Raw genomic sequence first — 18,304 nt, forward strand, 5'->3', positions numbered from 1 at the left:
CAATGGAGGGTTTTTTTCTAGAGCCTTCAGGATATCATGACCTGCTGACACCTTGATCTTAGATGTCTAGCTTCCAGAAAACTGAGAGAATGTGTTTCTGTTGTTCTAAGCCACCCAGTCTGTGGTACTTTGTTATGGCAGCCCTAGGAAATGAATACATCCCTCTTTAAAGCTTATCACACCCAGGTCTTTGGCTGGTATCTGGGTTTCCTTCCTTGACAGAAAGGAAGTTGCCTCCTGAAAGATGGAAGGAACCAGCCAAGAGTGTAGAGGCACAAGAAAGTGACTCACCCTGGGACTTCGGCCAATACTGCTCAGGTAGTACAGGAGTCCTTTGGCATGGTAGATTGTTGGCTGGAGATGGGCACTGGGAGAGAGCCATTGTCTGTTCAAATCCTCCCCTTTCAGTGAGCATCTGTGACTGCAGGAATAAACAAGCAAATAAATACTCATTGAGAAGAAAATAACTTGAGAAAATAAAGCTCGACAAGACAAACAAACTAATGAATCCAATGTCCTTCTGACTTCTGTCCAATTGGCATCAATTGCAGATGTCCAGAAATCTGCAGATCTGTCATTTAAGCTCCCAAAGTGTTGTGATTATTCACAGTCCCGGAAAGAACTGGAAGCCATATTTGACTTTTTGACTTAATATTGGGTTATCACAGTTTTAGGGCGAAATTGGGGAAATGTAGTTCCCCACAGAGAATGAATTCGATAAATTTCTTGAGGCTCTGGGACCTTCAATTCTACAAATAATTAAGTTGAGCTCAATCTGTCATGCAGGGTGTGTTATATACGATATTTCCAGCTGGCCCAATAGCTCTGCCAGGTGGATACTATTCCATCCCAATGAAGAGACTGAAGCTTAGAAATGATTACATAAATGACCCGAGATCTCAAAACTAACAGCTAGGCTTTACATCCAGGTCTATTTGCCTCTAAAAAAAGCATAAGGCTCTTTCTCCTATCACTGTGCTTCCTCCCTATCCATACAAATGACACAGAATGCTTGACATTTACCCAGAGAGCCAGAGTATCTTTTTCAAAGACATCATCATGGGATGCTGGCGCTAGAAATGAGCTCAGAATCATCCATTGTCTCATTTGGGAAATGGAGACGTCCACATTTGAAAGTATCACGTTACTTTACAAAGTTGACACAGCTGGTTAAGATAGTGCTGCCTGCAATTCAGAGGAAAGAAAACTAAGAATCTGAGCTGTCAGGTAAGATCATCCTAAAAGAGACTCCCAGAGATGAACAAGAGACCCCCAGGCTCTGGGGAAGCCCCCGGCAGTCCTGCTAAGATGCTCCTTACTCAAGAGAGCTAACAAGAGAGATGCCAGGAATTGAGGGGAAGCAATACAGCATCCTCATCAGCCTTTCCCCACCCCCAGCCCAGATCCCCTGCTGCCCTGGTCTTTCCATACTCCACACCCATCAAACTGGTCACAGATCCCGATGAGCAACTGTGCCTACTGTCACTTTGCCAGGACTCCCCACAGCTCCATCCCTTTCCACTCCTGCAATTTTCAGGGGATCAGCACTGCAGGGAAATTTCTGATCCCCAGGACCTCCCATTCTGCTCCTATTTGGTGCAATAGCATCCAGGGATCCCCTTCACCCGAGTTCTCATAAAACCATTTTGGGTGAGGTTTTACTGTCCTTTAGTTATCTTTACATCTCTTTCCTTGGACTGTGAGCTTCCTGGGGGCAGGAACAGTCAGTTCTTTCCCATCAAAACCTTAATATAGTAACTGTGTCAGAGTTGGTATCCAGTAAATAATTTGGAATGAATAAATGCACTAGCATTTCAAATGTAGAACCGGATACATTTTCTGTGTGTGTGCTTTTTTTTTTTTTTTTAATCACTATTTTCAATAAATCTTGGAGGTGGAAGGAAAAAGGTTCAGCCTCCTTCTTTTACCACTTTCTCATCTTCGTGTTTCTGAAATTATCTTAAATATTAGTTTCCTGCTGCTTGTCAGCCTCCTCTTACAGCTCACTAGAAACCAAAAACCTTTAGATTAATCGTTTATCCCGATTGCGCCATTAAAATATTTTGACTTGAGAAATGGTAGGTTTTTTCATCTTCCTTTCTGACTTTTTTGTTCCTTTCTTGCTATTTTTTCTCCCCTCCTCTTTTTAACAGCCATGACATACAGAAATAGGGCTTATCTGTTCCGCCTGGCGACCAGGGATAGAGGTAAAATGTGAAGGAGATCTTTCATGCTGATAGTGACAGAAAGAAGCAGGTGTCCCCAGACTTGCTCCTGAGCATATTTGCTGTGTTTAAATGAATTTCTTTTCTCAAATCAAGGTACTTGCAGTAAAATATCCCAGATCCTCAAGACCCTAACTGCTCTGTGACTCTCCTTGACTTGACCTGGATTCGCATCAACACTAGGGATTTGTTTTTGCTTTTGTTTTTGTTTTTCCTGTTGGTAACATCTGAAGTGATAAAATCAGTCAAGACCCCTTAAAAGCATTTCTGTTTGTGTAAATGAAAATGCAGACATTATATGTGTCCAGTAGCCATCAATTCCATGTCAACTCTCTTTTTCCATATGCTCCATGGAGACCAAGTACAGAGGCAATGTCTATGTGGGAAAAGCTCATAGGCCACCACATAGCAAAAAAAGTCATTCCAGATTACAAGTTCCAAAAACAGAAAAAAGTAAAGTTTGTGCTCCAATCATAATAAGCCCTGGGTTTGGGTTAAGAAGTCCCAGTCTCGAATTCCAGCTCTGTCAGCAGATAGGGGATTTGGTGTCTCTTTGAGAGTCAATACTCTCATAGGAAAAAATATATATATATATATGTATATACATATATATATATATAGACAGAGAGAGAGAGAGAGAGAAATAAAGATAGATAGATAGATAGATAGATAGATAGATAGATATGCCTAAACTGCTTCCGAAAATTATTTTGAGGATCAAATGAAATGATATCTCCATGGAGAAGTATCTATATAACCCAATCTCTACCCGTGTCTACATCTGTCATGTCCATACCTATATCCATTTGCACCTCTCCATATTTATCTGTTCTTCTATCTTCATCCATATCCGTAATGTTCAGGGATATACAGCAGTGTTGCACTATATTTATTGGTTCCTCATCTCATCCTACTTTTCTTTCCTTATGAACAATAATGAAGCTGTATTAAGGTTGATCAGAAGAGATAATCTTGGCTAGGAACCCCAAATAGGAGGCTGTGGTCAGTTTCAATTACCAGTTGATTCAAGCAAACGTAAACGGGGAAGCAATGAGACTAAGAAGAAAGGAATTCATCTAAGAAAAAATGCAAGGCAATAACACTATGAATTGCTAATTGGACTTTGGGCTGTGAAACAGGTCACAGGGGGCTGGTGGAGAGCACCTGAGATTATTTAATTGTATTAGATAATCTTGTAAACTTGCAGAAGAACTTGGGCCAATGTAAGACTGTCAGAAGCTGTTACTTTGGGGTAAATTTTGTTTTCCAGGGCTGGAGACAACGATGCATTCCCTTTGTACCCATAGGCTGTGTGGATTTGGAAGCCCACATGGTTGTATTTGTACTCAGGGCTCTATGTATGGCTAGGATTTTGAGAGTATCTCTGTGTATGCCTAGTGTTTCAGACGCTCCTCTATCTATGTGATTGCAGATTACACAATATGTACTACACATAATTTGAGTGCTTTTCCTTTTAAAGCAAATCCATTTGCTCCCAATCTTCAAATCCGTTTGGCATTTTGTGTTAATAATATCAAAGATTCATGCAGTCAGAGAAACTGTTGCTATTCTTCCCAGAGATTTGTTTTAAGCGTTTGAAGATGAAACGCACCCCATCTTATTATCTACTGTAGCATTTCTGAAGTGACAGCTGCTCCCTCTATGTGGAGTGAATTAGCAGATGGACAGCTATGACTGGCTGGCAATAAATTCAGTGCCTCTAATTTCTGAAAAGGGGTCAGCCCCCAAATAGAGTTTAAAGTCCTGCTTTGTTATTAAGAATAAAATGGTGAGCATTGCTACATTTTCCCCCATTGAAAACTGCAAACTTGAAAAAAATATATTAAATTTTAAATGAAAAAAAAAGAAAACTGCAAACTTAAAAAACTATATTTTAAATTTTAAATGAAAAAAAAAAAAAGAAAACAGCAAACCTACAGAGGGAAAACAACAACAACAACAAAAACCAAACAAACTTCTTCTTGGTTTTAATAGGTTGAAGCTATGTGACCCAACTAGTCTTCGCTTTTTTTTTTTTTTAAGTTTTAGTTTAACTACAGTCTAGTTTAAGGCCATGCTTTTATGCACTAAGAATGCTAGATATGGGGTGACCAACCATCTGGTTTGTTCAGGAATGTTACAGTTTTATTTTATTCATTTTTAAATAATTTTTTTATTGTTCATTTATTTTTCAGAGGGAGAGAAAGAAAGAGAGAGAGCAGAGGAGGGGCAGAGAGAGAGAGGGAGACACAGAATCCGAAGCAGGCTCCAGGCTCTGAGCTGTCAGCACAGAGCCCGATGCAGGGCTTGAACTCACAAACCGCGAGATCGTGACCTGAGCTGAAGTCAAACACTAAACTGACTGAGCCACCCAGGCGCCCTTAGACCTCATTTTTAAAACAGTTTTAGGTTCACAGCAAAATTGGGTGGAAAGTTCACAGAGTTCCCATATATCCTCCACCTGTGCATAGCGCCCCCTATCTCCAACATCCTCACCCCTCAGAATGGTGTGCTTGTTAAGGTCAATGAATCTACACTGACTCATTATTATCACCCAGAGTCCACAGATGACATCAGGATTCACTCTTGGTGTTGGACATTCTACGGGTTGGATGAGTGTATAATGGCATGCATTAACTATATACTATTACACGAATTAGTCTCACTAAAAATCCTCTGTGTTTTTCCTATTCTTCCTTTTATTTAAAAAAAAATTTTTTTAATGTTTATTATTTTTTGAGAGAGAGATTGACAGAGTGTGAGCAGGGGAGGGGCAGAGAGAGAGGGAGACACAGAATCTGAAGCAGGCTCCGAGCTGTCAGCAGAGAGCCCGACGAGGGCTCAAACTCACAAGCCGTGAGATCATGACCCGAGACGAACTCCCAGGCGCCCCAAGGCATGTTGCAGTTTTAGACTTGAAAATCCGACATCCCAGGAAACCCCTGAGTCCCTGGTAAACCAGAGCAATTGGTGCCCCTCCAGCTAGATCTCAAATTCTAAAAGGTGTTTCAAAGGTTCCAGGCCAGAATTTGGCTTGTTTCGCATTGACTTTGAACTTTTTAGGTGAGGCCAGTGCCCTCCCGCCAGTCTGCTTATTTTTACCTCTGACTGCTTTACATATACATATTATGTGCCTGCTCTTTCTAGGCATTAGCAGTCTGTGCCCAGGAAGTCTTAAACCTGTGGGTTTTGGTAGGACATATTTCTTCCCTTGGAAAAAATAAAATACCAAAAAGGCCTCTGATCTCCTGAAAATATGGCCAAGCAAAAGCATCTTGGCTGAAATTATTAAACAGTCAATCAGTAGCGTCAGTCCTGAGAGGTCACTGAACAAGAGCAATGGCACAGAACCCTAAGTAAAGTGTAGCCTCAAAATCTAGACAACCTAAAGGGAAATGATGTCACTAGATTGCATTCTTTTAACATTAATTGCGTATTTATGTATCTGCTAATAACAGGGATTATGACCCTGGCCAGAGACTGGGACACGAGTGACATAACCGAAGCCTTGACAAGCAGACTCTGAACTACCAGGACCCCTAGAACAAAGAAACCATCAAAAGTCAGAGAAAGAAAGAAGAAAAGTGAGTCACTTCCTTAAAGAGGATCTATCAAGCTTCAGTCAGACAATAAAATGATACAAAAATTCCCCCATCCATCCATGGCTGATAAATGGAGAGATGGGGCCCATCAGACTGAATGAATGATGCCGGGCTTGATAATATTCGTCCCCCCTGGCACAGCAAGCTTTGAAATCTAAAGAGAAGCAGTGTATTTGAAATGTAGCAAGCAACTTCACTATTCAGTGCACATCCTAGGAACAGGAGGCAGCATGGGTGCAGGAGGAGAATATTTATAAAGGTAAAGAGATACATGGAAGCTTCAGGAATAAGACAGAACAGCATGGGGTACTATCAGCTGGACACTGCACCCAGAGCTTTCTAAATAAACACCGCTTGGATAGAGAAAAGGAGGGAAGAAGGGGAAACAGATGGCAGCTTCGTCTGAAGACCACAGTTGCTGTACAGCTACAGACAATCAGGGTGGCCAAGGCCATGCTAACATGGTCAACGCAGTTTTTTGGTCACACAAAATGCTCAGAGAGTCCATGATCTAGAGAGCAGGGGAACAGAAGAGACCAAACCAGGTGTGCCTCAACACCTCCAACATTCAATGTTATGTCACTAAAGGACTGACCATCCCAGAGCCCAGGTATAGGAGCACTTGAAAACTGGTCATCCAGTAAGTTACCCAGAATTGACGCTTGGACCTAGGTCAGTCCAAACCTAAACCAACTTGTCTTTATACTCTTGTTCCTCAAAGTATGGCCACCAACCTGGGAGTTTGTTAGATATGCAGAACCTTGGGTCCCACCCAGGATCTGCATCTTAGCAAGATCCCCAGGGAATTTGTATGCACATTTAGGGTGAGAAACAGTGTTTTCTACTATACCTTGAGGAAAGAAAGAAAATTAACACTTACAAAGAAACCATGTACTTTACAAAGGACTGTGTTGCCACCATACTTTCAGAAGCCTAGAACACATGCTATTTAGAACCTCTAGCATCTTGGGATGCCTGGGTGGTTCAGTCGGTGGAGGGTCCAACTTCAGCTCAGGTCATGATCTCATGGTTCGCAAGTTCAAGCCCCGCACCAGGCTCACTGCCATCAGCAAAGAGCTTGCTTCAGATCCTCCTCTGCCCCAGTCTCTCTGTCCCTCTCCTGCTCACACTCGCTCAAAAATAAATAAACATTAAAAAAAAATATATATATATATTATATATATATATATATATATATTGGGGCACCTGGGTGGCTCAGTTGAGCGTCTGACTTCAGCTCAGGTCATGATCTCATGATTCGTGGGTTCAAGCCCTGCGTCGAGCTCTGTGCTGACAGCTCAGAGCCTGGAGTCTGTTTCAGATTCTGTGTCTCCCTCACTCTCTGCCCCTCCCCTGCTCTCGCTCTGTCTCTCTCTCTCCCCCACTCTAAAAAGTACATAAACATTTTTAAAAATTTTTCAAAGAACGAATGAACGAAAGAACGGAAGGAAGGAAGGAAGGAAGGAAGGAAGGAAGGAAGGAAGAAAGAAAGGAAGGAAGGAAGGAAGGAAGGATCTTTAGAACCTCTAGCATCTCACCTGGAGCAGCACTGGCTCCAAAAGTCTGGATACACCCCCATCCTCCCTGCCCATCCCATTTGCCCAATTGATGTATTAGTCTCTTACATGTTTTCATTTGAAAACCAATATAGAGTTACTATGAAAATGCATTTTCTCTAGGTTTTTTTTTTTTTTTTTTTTTTTTGCCAAGTCTGATTTCATAGTACCTGATTCAAACATCCAATGGAACAATTCAAAAGACAACAAGGTAAGGACATGTTCAGCTGAAATCAGACCAGATTAAGGGGTGGGCCAGCTTGGCAAATAGAATGAGCCCCACAATATCACTTGTCAAAATCAGGAACATATAACCAGTTAATTCACATTTCTACACAGCATTCAATCCCATATACAACTGATTCAATAAAAATAGGTATCACTCCCACTGTTAATACTAAGTTAATACTAGGTTAATACTAAGGTTGAGGTTTTAAATCTATGTCTTGAGACCAACAACTCTCTGTGACGAACTAGCCAAACACAGAAAAGTCAACAGTAAAACCTTGGGCCGTGCCAGCAGCTCTCAGACCACCCAGCTGACAATCACTTGAAGTCACCCATTCAGACTGGCTACCATTTTGGACCCCATCACCTTTTGGACCACATTACTTAACAGATACGAGTAAGAATAATTTAATTTCTGAGATTATAAATCCATTAATAATCTTGGCAAAAAGTTGTCAGAATGGGAAATTGTAAAAGAAAAAAATTTAAAGCCAAGAACTAATGATTATCTCCTTTAACGTTAAAAAAAGAACAAAGAAATCCTTTGACAGACACTTCAACACTCATTCCTGACAAAGACAATCAAGAAAATAAGGATTGATGGATGCTGCCTACTTTACAAGTCACCGTAAGGTGTAAAGGTATATTCCAAAGACAAAAGTATTGCAGAAAAACATGTTCATTAATTCATAAAATATTTATGGTCACAACATTACTCTTCTCCTGAGGAACTCAGCACTTAACAGGTCCTACAAGGACCACACAGTCCAGGGATCATCATCAAGTGGCAGCAGAAGGCAGATGCTATGTATACCTTGTTCTGTTCATTTCTGAGCGCCAACCCAGCACAGAGATCAGCATGTGGTAGGCAGCTATCCATCATTAGCCAAGAAATAAACGAAACCAACCCCTATTTTACTGCTGTCAGAATATTTCTTCTCTGGGCAGCCAATATCTAAATTAAAACTGTGTCTTTTTTTTTTTTTTTTTTTTTTTTTTTTTTTTACTGTCAATTCAACAGATTTAATTATGGGATATTGATTTTTCCTATCATCTCTGTCTTGGCAAGGGCTTCTGTACTGCTGCTGTCTGCTTTGGATTAAAAGTCACTGTACTTTCCTTGTTAGGGAGAAACCTTTAATGAAAAAATCCCATGTAAATCTCAAAGCCATTAACACTGAGAAAAATAAAATATTGCGTTTTTTTAAAATTTTAATGTTTATTTGTTTTTGAGAGAGAGGGAGAGCGATAGAGTGCGAACAGGAGGCAGGGGGAGCAGAGAGAGAGGAAGACACAGAATCCAAAGCAGGCTTCAGGCACCCACTGGTCAGCACAGAGCCTGACCCAGGGCTCAAATGCACTAGCCATGAGATCATGACCTGAGCCAAAGTCAGCCACTTCACTGATGAGCCACCCAGGCACCCCCCAAAATTTTTTTAAATAAAATTGCAGTGGGAGTTGCATTCTTATCTCAAATGTAGGAGCTGATGAAGAAATTTATAGCTGAGGCCTCCCAAAGAAACTCAAAAATTAGGTTCTTTAGTGGACCATAGGATTAAATAACACCCCAAGCTTCTCTTCCTGAATGGAAAGAATTCATAGCTCTTTCCTTGTTCTCTTTTTCTGTCCCTCAGACACTTATTTTATATTAAGGTCATTTATCCTTATGGACCAGAAAGCAGACCGTGCATTTACATCTCCCCAGTGAGTTCATCGAGCCAAAAGGTATCTCTAGCGAGTAACAACTCCTCCCTTCCCTGCTAAGTAGGAAAGGTATAACAAGAAAGGTGATTCTCTGCTTTCTCTAGAGAATGTCAGTGTGTTTAACTCTGGTACATAATAAAATCTAGATGAGTCTCTTGGGGCAAAGAACACAGATGTAAAAAAATAATTTCTGCTCATTGGTCTTTATAGGTTCCTGGACCCAATTCTAACACGGGTGAGTTCTCCCAGACAAAACACAAAACCAGCAAGGTATCTGAGAATTCACCTCAATTCTGACACTACCCAGACATAGCCTCACATCCACAAGGTGAGGCTTGAGTCCTACAAGACTGCCCCCATCCCACTTCAGATGCCAGCCACAAGCCCTGGGCTAATCTATGCTACCGACCCACTGGCTCCAGCCTGGAGATTCTAATGATCTCCTCCTCAAGGTTCATTAATTTGCTAGTGGTGCTCACAGAATTCAGGAAGCACTTGTGTTTACCAGTTTATTCAAGGATATGATAAGGGATGCGCATTAACACCCAGATGAAGAGATGCATAGGGTAAGGTATGGAGAAAGAGTGTAGAGATTCATGTCCTAACCAGTCTCCACCTGTTCACCAACCTGGAGGCTCTGCTAACCCTTCTGGGTCTCTATGGAGGCTTCACCATGCAGTCATGATTGACTAAGTCACTGGCTGTTGGCTGATTCAACTTCCAGCCCCTCTCCCCTCTGCTGAGGTCTGGAGAGAAGACTGAAAGTTTCAGTCCTCATGGTGTATTCTGCTGGCAAGCAGCCCCAGCCCCAGCCCCTGAGTGGGGTGCAAAACGAAATACACTCGTATAGCCCTTATCACAAGAAATTCTCACAGTCGTAGGAGCCAGGAACCCTGGGCCAAAACCAAGCACATCTGACAGACACATTTTGGTCAAATGAATGACCATACATATATTTCTTCTAAATCAAGATACTGCAGGGTGTTTCAGTAGCTAGGAACATTAACCTTATCCCCTAAAAGCAATAGGGTCACCAATACCATCCTGGGTAAAAGAACTGGAGAAAATTATCTGGGAGCTCTGGAGTTCCTTTTCCTTGAAGTCCTGGCAGGAGAAAGTGGAGACAGGAATGATAACACTTACAGTGCTGAAGAGAAAGTCAGAAAACAAATTTAATTTTAGTCTTGGCTTTGACACTTGTTACCATGCGATCTCAGGCAAGTTTCTTAATTTTGCTTGGCTCAGAGTCATGTTAAAGGGAAAGAAAAAAAGATTAGGACACATGATCTCTATCCAAGGTGATTTTCTTCTTTAAAAATGCATAATTCTAGAAAAGAATTTCAAAAGAAAAGAGAAAGAAATGCAGAGATACACAGGGGAGAGGAGGACCAGGAGGTGGGCTAAACAGCTTTATTTTTCAAAACACAGATTCATAGGAAGAAAAATTGTCCGTGATTTATCACCTCCTGCCTGAATTGCAGCCATGGCCTCCCCACTGTTTTTCTCATCTCCTACCTCTCATAACGTTTCTCTCCCAATTTGATATAATTCCAAAATGATATCCAAATTCTTTCAATGGTCTTCCATTACCTAAAAAGAGGATGTGTGAACCACTTTGGCTGGCACTCAGCTCACTAATCCAACTTAACCTCCTTTTACCACCCAACAAAAACCCCAGTGCAACAGGCTAGCCAGATTTCCTCCTTGTTCCCAGAACAGTTTGGGCTCGCCAACCCATTAAATCCTCTCAACTGCTCATGGAACCATGTCGGAAATCTGATTATTTTCTTCTCTTTCTTTTTCTTAATCGACCATCTTTCAGAGAAGTTCCCAAGCCTGCCCCTTCTAGGAGACTTTCTTTGACTACTTCAATCCATAGCAATCTCTCCAGCCTCTGATATCTCTTAGGAAAAGAAACTGGTGAAAATGTGTGCGTCTAGTCACCAAAGTCAGACTGTGCGTTCAAATCCAGTTCTACCACTAACTCCACTAAATGTAAGACTCCTCAATATCAGATGAGAAATAATCCTGCCTCTCAGTGTCTACGTAAGGGTAATATCAGTATCTAATTTACAGGATTGTGTTCCTTTTGCTTCTTAGAATTAAGTAACATAACACATGGAAGGCACTTAGCAAAACGGTTAGTACATAATTCGTGATCAAAAAATGTTTGGGTTTTTTTAAAGCAATTCTTCACAGAAATCATGTTTGCATCATCATCAAATACTGTCATGAGCTCTCAGTTATGTAAACTACACATTTAGATTATAAATCATTGGAGGAAAAATGAATTTTGTATGTTTATTGAATCCGCTGCAATTCTTGCCATCATGCCCTACATTTAATGACTCTCAATAACCACTTGTTATATAAAAGTTCAGAGATAAATTAAACCATCAATATAGGATAATTTTCCTTTTTTGATACTTAAAGCAAAGCATAAGAGAAAAATTAAAATAAGAAAGGAAAAACAAAACTGCAGTTCTCACTTCATCCTCAAAACAGCATCCATTTCCTTCCCCAAAGAGACTGTAGCACAGCAGGTGTCTGTAACTATCCTTACTCACAAATTTCCGGCAAGAATTTGAACCCAGGTCTTTCATCAAATTGAAAATAGGTGGCCTGGAGGAAGTATAGAAATTTCGTTACCCAAAACACAATCTTCTAGTATCTTCTTTTTCCTCCTTGGTTACCCTCATTCTCCCTTGACATACTCCATACCGTTTTCTTGTGGAAAAGGTTTTGTTTTGGCTTAAATCTTATCCACTTCCTCTGCATCCCATTTACATTCTTCATTTGAATCTCTCTCTCTCTCCCTCTCTCTCTCTCTCTCTCAGTTCCAGGATGTTAAAAAAAAAAGACAAAGGAACTATTTATCGGTCTTCATAGACCAAGAAGGAGTACGGACAACCTTCTCTCTATTCTAGTAACTGGCTCCCCGATTTCTTTGGTTGTTCTAACCAAAACCAAATACCTTGTAGTCACCTTCAATCTTCAATGCCTCCTTATTTCACATCCCTAATCCCATTCACTATCCCATGCTGTGCCTTCAAAATATATACAGAAACCAACTACAACTCACCACTGTCACTACTACCATCCTGCCCAAACCACAATCATCTCTTACCTACACCGCTGCAAAACCTTCTGATTTTTTACCACACCAACCCCTTTCCTCATCATTTATTCTGCATAAAACAGCCTGAGACCCTTGTGATTTCTCTGCTTGAAACCTTCCAGTGACTTCCTAGAAGGCCTACTCCATACAACACCCTCCAGTGACTTCCAGTCTCCTTCTGAATGATATCCACCCTAGAAGGCCTACTCTTACCTTTCACTGTGTTCTCCCTTCCCAGGGCTCACTTCACTCAATCCACACTAATTTCTTTGTGCTCCAGGCACACTTCACCCTCAGGGCATATGTGTTTACTGTTCCATCTATCTGACAGTCTCTTTTCCCAGATATCCATGGCTTTTTCTCTCAGATTTGTGCATAAATGTCATCTTATTAGAGATAATCTTCCCCTTACCCCACCCAACCCTGTTACTCTCTATTCTCTTATTTATATTATTTTTCTTCATTGCACTTAACATTATCTGCCATTCTAGTATGTAGCCACCTGTAGTTTAGTTTGTGTTCTATCTTTCCACTAGAGTACAGGTTCAGTGATGACACGGACCCTCCCTGTTCTTGCTCAACCACTGTATCCTCAGCACCAAGAACAATTGTTGCTACGTGGTAGGCACTTTATCAATAGATAATGAATGAACAAAAGAATGAATAAATGAATGAATGAATGGCCAAATGAATGAATTCTCCTTTATCTAGTTCTTGAGAAACATATTTGTTTGGTCTGAGTATATTTAACTTTCAGAATGGGTATGACTGAGTATGGATGTCATATTAATGTTTCCTCTCTGAAATGCTCAGATCCCTATCTTTTTACTGATGAAGAAGTAAGTTCAATCCTTTTCAATGGCTTAGTTCTCTCAACACTACTGGATACTTTCGCTTATTTCCACTAAGACCCATAATAAAATCAAACATATTTACCATTAGTCACCTGGTTCCATTATTTTATTCAGAAAGTCATCTCAGCAATATATAAAATCAAACCATCCTTCTAGCTAGCTCTTATGGACTGGGGAAAAAAAGTGATCTTTGATCTATTGTGTATTTTAAACTAAAATATACACTTCAATCTAAACATATTTAATATAACTTTCACATCTCTTTATCAGAGAGAATAATTGTCAACGTTATATTTCACAGGAAAATTTTCTATAAGAAAATACCTGCTCTTCTCCTCCCTCACTCCTCCTCCAAAGTGAGAAAAAAAACTCAAAAAAAAGGGGGGGGGAATAAAATGTACACATTTATTCATTCAATGCCAGTCCTTTTAGCCTAAGACAAGAAGATATCCTTTGATACTATTGTCTCACCTCCCTCCCCCGGGATACAGATTGGGTAACCACAATTATCAGGAAGGTGTTGTTTTCTCCTTTCACTTTGTCATCTGCTCTAAATTTACATTTCACTGGTCTCTGACAAGGATAGTGCAGCAGATGGCTAGTGAAATCTAATTAGTGATGTCTTACAAGTTGTGTCAAGACTCTTCAATAAGGTTGTTTTGTTGAAAAGCCACTGCCTGCGTGTTAGCTCTGTTCCCTGATTATTGGCAAAAGGAATCAGAAGTACCGGTCTTTATTTTACCTAGTTCAGAGCTTGCCAAGGGGAAACAACCTTTTTCCCCAAGGGCATTTGTCAAAAAAAAAACAAAAAAACAAAAAAACGAGCAGAGGCAATTGTTGAAGGTCATAGCTATCTGAGGTAGTGGAGAGCAGTTAGGCAAATGATGGACTAACCACAAAATTTAAAACTAAAAGCTGGGGAAAGAAATGTTTATAGGGGGATTTTAAAAGCTCTCACCCTTTGCTTGGAATGTAAATGGTTAGGATTGTGTGCATGCCTAGATCTTTGTGCATGCTTATGTGCATGCTCCAGAAAAGACCTGAGAAGGCCCTGGGTCTCACCTATCACCAAGTATGAAGCTCTGCACAAGCAGGAAGTGAAGACTAAGGCAGAGCTGCAAATGCCCAGACCGAGTGGTGTTGAAGGCATGCCCCCTCAGGACCACATGCTCTGAGGAGAGGCTATGGGACTTATTAGTTCAAGGCACCTAACAAAATCACTACCTAATAATTAAATTTATCATGAAGCTAGCCAAGTAGAAGCTTCAGTGGTCACACATGACAAACATTATAGACTTTATAGAATTAGTTTAACAAAGTTACTAAACAAACAACAAACCCCAGTAGAGAGGAAGGACCTAGTTTACAGAATTGCAACATTATGCTATTGAAAACTTCTAGCTTTCAGCCAAAAAATTATGAGACATGCCATTTATACACACACACACACACACACACACACATATATATATATATATATATATATATATATATATATATATATGCAGTAAATAGAAACTATCCATGTAGAAGCCCAGATATTGGACTTACTGACAAAGATTTAAATCAGGATTGTAAATATATTCAAAGAACTAAAGAAGACCAGGTCTGAAAAACTAAATAAAAATTATGAAAATCACGCCTCCATAAAGATATTATCAATAAAGAGATAGAAATCATACAAAAGAACCAAGTAGAAGTTTTAGACTCAAAAAGCATTATAAATGACAAATTCACTAAAGGTGCTCAACAGAAGATCTGAGCAGACAAAAGAAATATCCAATGAACTTGAAAATTCATGCAATTGAGATTATTCAGTCTCAGGAACAGAAAGGAAAAGAAAAATTAATGAACAGTCTCAGACACCATTAGGGCACTCCCAAGTACACCAACATGCACTTAATGGGAGTCCCCGAAAGAGAAGAAAGAGAAAGACAAAGAAACAGAAAGAATAGTTGAATAAATAATGACCCAAAACTTCCTAAATTTAATGGAAAGCTTTAGTCTACACATCCAAGAAAGTCATCAAACCCCAGGATAGATAACTCAAAGTGTGCAACTAGATACCTCATAACCAAAACGTTACAAGACGAAAGAAAGAAAGAAAGAAAGAAAGAAAGAAAGAAAGAAAGAAAGAAAGAAAGAAACAATAGAGAAGTAACCAATCCTATATGAGATCCACAATGAGATTAAAAACTGATTTCTCATCAGAAACACTGGAGACAAGAAGGCCATAAGATAACACACTCAAAGTACTGAAAGAATAAGACTGCCACCCAAGAATCATGTCTAGCAAAACAATCCTTTAGAAAATGAAGGAGAGGGGGTGACAGGTGGCTCAGTCAGTTAAGTGTGCAGACTCTTGATTTGGGCTCAGGTCATGATCTCAAGGTTCCTGAGTTTGGGCCTGTGTCGTGCTGACAGTGCTGAGCCTGCTTGGAATTCTCTCTCTCTCCCTCTTTCTCTGCCCTTCCCCTGCTTGCTCTCTGTCCCTCTTTGTCAAAATAAATAAATAAACTGAAAAACTGAAGGAGAAATTAAGAAAAGTCCAGATAAACAAAAACAGAGAATTCATTGCTAACTGATCTGTCCTACAAAAACTTCTAAAGGAAGACTGTCAGGCTAAAATGAAAGCAGATTAGATAGTAATGAGAATATGTGTGAAAAAAATAAAAGCACTGATAAAGGTAACAATGAAGGTAAATATAAAAGGCAGTATGAATGTATTTTTATTGTAACTTTTTTCTCCTATCTTATTTAAAAATCAACTGCGTAAGTAATAGTTGTGAACTGTGTTGATGAGCATACAATGTATAAAGATGTGATCTGTATGATAGCACAAAGGAAGAGGAAATGAAGCTATATAAGAACACATTTTTGTATGTTATTGTAATTAAGTTTGTATTAATCTGAACTAAATTGTTATAAATGAGCATATTAATTGTAATATCCAGGGAAAATTCTTAGAAAAGAGTTTTTAAAAATTATAAAAACAGGGGCGCCTGGGTGGCGCAGTCGGTTAAGCGTCCGACTTCAGCCAGGTCACAATCTCGCGGTCCATGAGTTCGAGCCCCGCGTCAGGCCCTGTGCTGACAGCTCAGAGCCTGGAGCCTGCTTCCGATTCTGTGTCTCCCTCTCTCTCTGCCCCTCCCCCGTTCATGCTCTGTCTCTCTCTGTCGCAAAAATAAATAAACGTTGAAAAAAAAATTAAAAAAAAAATTATAAAAACAATGACAGATTAGTTTAAGTATCATACTAGATAATATTTGTGGAACACAAAATGTGGCAGGAATGAGAGGATAACAAAAAAGACACAGAAATATAGGAAACAAATATCAAAATGGCAGAAATATATCCTCCCTGATCATTAATTACATTAAACATGGATTGATTAAATCACTCAATCTAAACATAGAGATGAACAGAATGGATGTTTGAAAAAATAAGTGTTAGAGCTATATAAGCTGTCAGTAAGATATATACTTTATATTCAAAGGCACAATGGATTAAAAGTAAAAGGATGTTAAAAAATATACCATACAAACAGCAATTATAAGAGATCCTGAGTGGTTACACTATTGTCAGACAAAATAGATTTTAAGTCAAAACCAGTTCAAACAGGGGAAAAAAAAGGTTATTATGAAATTGTAAAGACTCTGGGGCGCCTGGGTGACTCAGTCGGTTAAGCGTCCGACTTCAGCCAGGTCACAATCTCGCGGTCCGTGAGTTCGAGCCCCGCGTCAGGCTCTGGGCTGATGGCTCAGAGCCTGGAGCCTGCTTCCGATTCTGTGTCTCCCTCTCTCTCTGCCCCTCCCCCCGTTCATGCTCTGTCTCTCTCTGTCCCAAAAATAAATAAACGTTAAAAAAAAAATTGAAATTGTAAAGACTCGATTCATCAAGAAGATATAACAACTGCTAACATATATGTACCACTAGCAGAGTATCACAATATATGAAGTAGAAACTGCCAGAAACAACGTGAGAAATAGGACAACTCAGCCATAACAGTTGGAGATTTCAATTCCTCCCTTTCAGTAATTAATAGCACAACTCTACAGAAGATAAACAAGAAAAGATAAGACTTGCCTAACACTATAAACCAATTAGACTAACACAACTATTGAACACTTGGTCCCACAACAGCAAAATGTACATTCTTCCCCAGTGCACATGGAGTGCACTTCAAGATGGGTCACATGATAGGCCATAAAGCAACCTTATCTTAACAACAACAGCTAGCCCCTCACGATCCTGGAAACTTTGCTTTCAAATTCCTTAGAGACTTATGTTACCCCTAACTCCCACTAACTAAAAGTATTATAAATGTAAAAGATTTAAATAACACAAGGTATGTTCTGTGACCCAAAGCAAATGAAATTAGAAATCACTAACGAAGAGAAACTTGAGAAATTCACAAATGTGTGGAAATTAAACAACGCACTACTAAATAATCAATGGGTCAAAGCAGAAATCACAAGGGAAATTAGAAAAAATCTGAGAACAATGCATAGAAAGCACGATGTATCAAAAACATGAGACAAAGCAAAAGTGTGCTTAGAGGTAAATATATAGTTACAAGTGCCTATATTAAAAAAGGAGAAAGACCTCAAATCAATAATCTAACTTCCATTTGAAGAAACTAGAAAAAAAGCGGAATTAAACCAAACCAAGCAGAAGGAAGGAAAAAATAAAAATTAAAACAGTAGTCAATGAGACAAAGACTAGGAAACAATAGAGAACTCAATGAAGTAAACATTGGTTCTTGGAAAATGTATAAACTTTAAGCTAAACTGACCAAAAAGAGAAAAGATGTAGATTATTAAAATAAGGAATGAGAGAACATTATTATTAACCTTATAGATGTTAAAAGGTTTAAAAGAAAATACCATTAACAACTCTACACCAACAAATTAGAAAATCTAAAGGAAATGGATATATGAGAAAGACACAACCTACCTAATCAGATTCAAAGAGAAATAGAGAATCTGAACATAACAGTAATAAATGAAGAAATTTA

General features: G+C 39.5%; 1 protein-coding gene across 1 annotated transcript in view; it reads right to left on the reverse strand.

Annotated features, from left to right (window-relative positions):
* AGBL1 (AGBL carboxypeptidase 1) overlaps window positions 1-18,304 on the reverse strand; it is a 765,585-nt gene that overhangs the window by 360,945 nt on the left and 386,336 nt on the right. Inside the window, exon 19 of the mRNA XM_043554727.1 lies at window positions 292-421. Coding sequence (XP_043410662.1) covers window positions 292-421 — 130 coding nt within the window. The remainder of the gene's footprint in view (window positions 1-291; window positions 422-18,304) is intronic.

This window comes from Prionailurus bengalensis, chromosome B3, assembly GCF_016509475.1.
Source record: "Prionailurus bengalensis isolate Pbe53 chromosome B3, Fcat_Pben_1.1_paternal_pri, whole genome shotgun sequence".
In the NCBI taxonomy this organism is placed as follows: domain Eukaryota; kingdom Metazoa; phylum Chordata; class Mammalia; order Carnivora; family Felidae; genus Prionailurus; species Prionailurus bengalensis.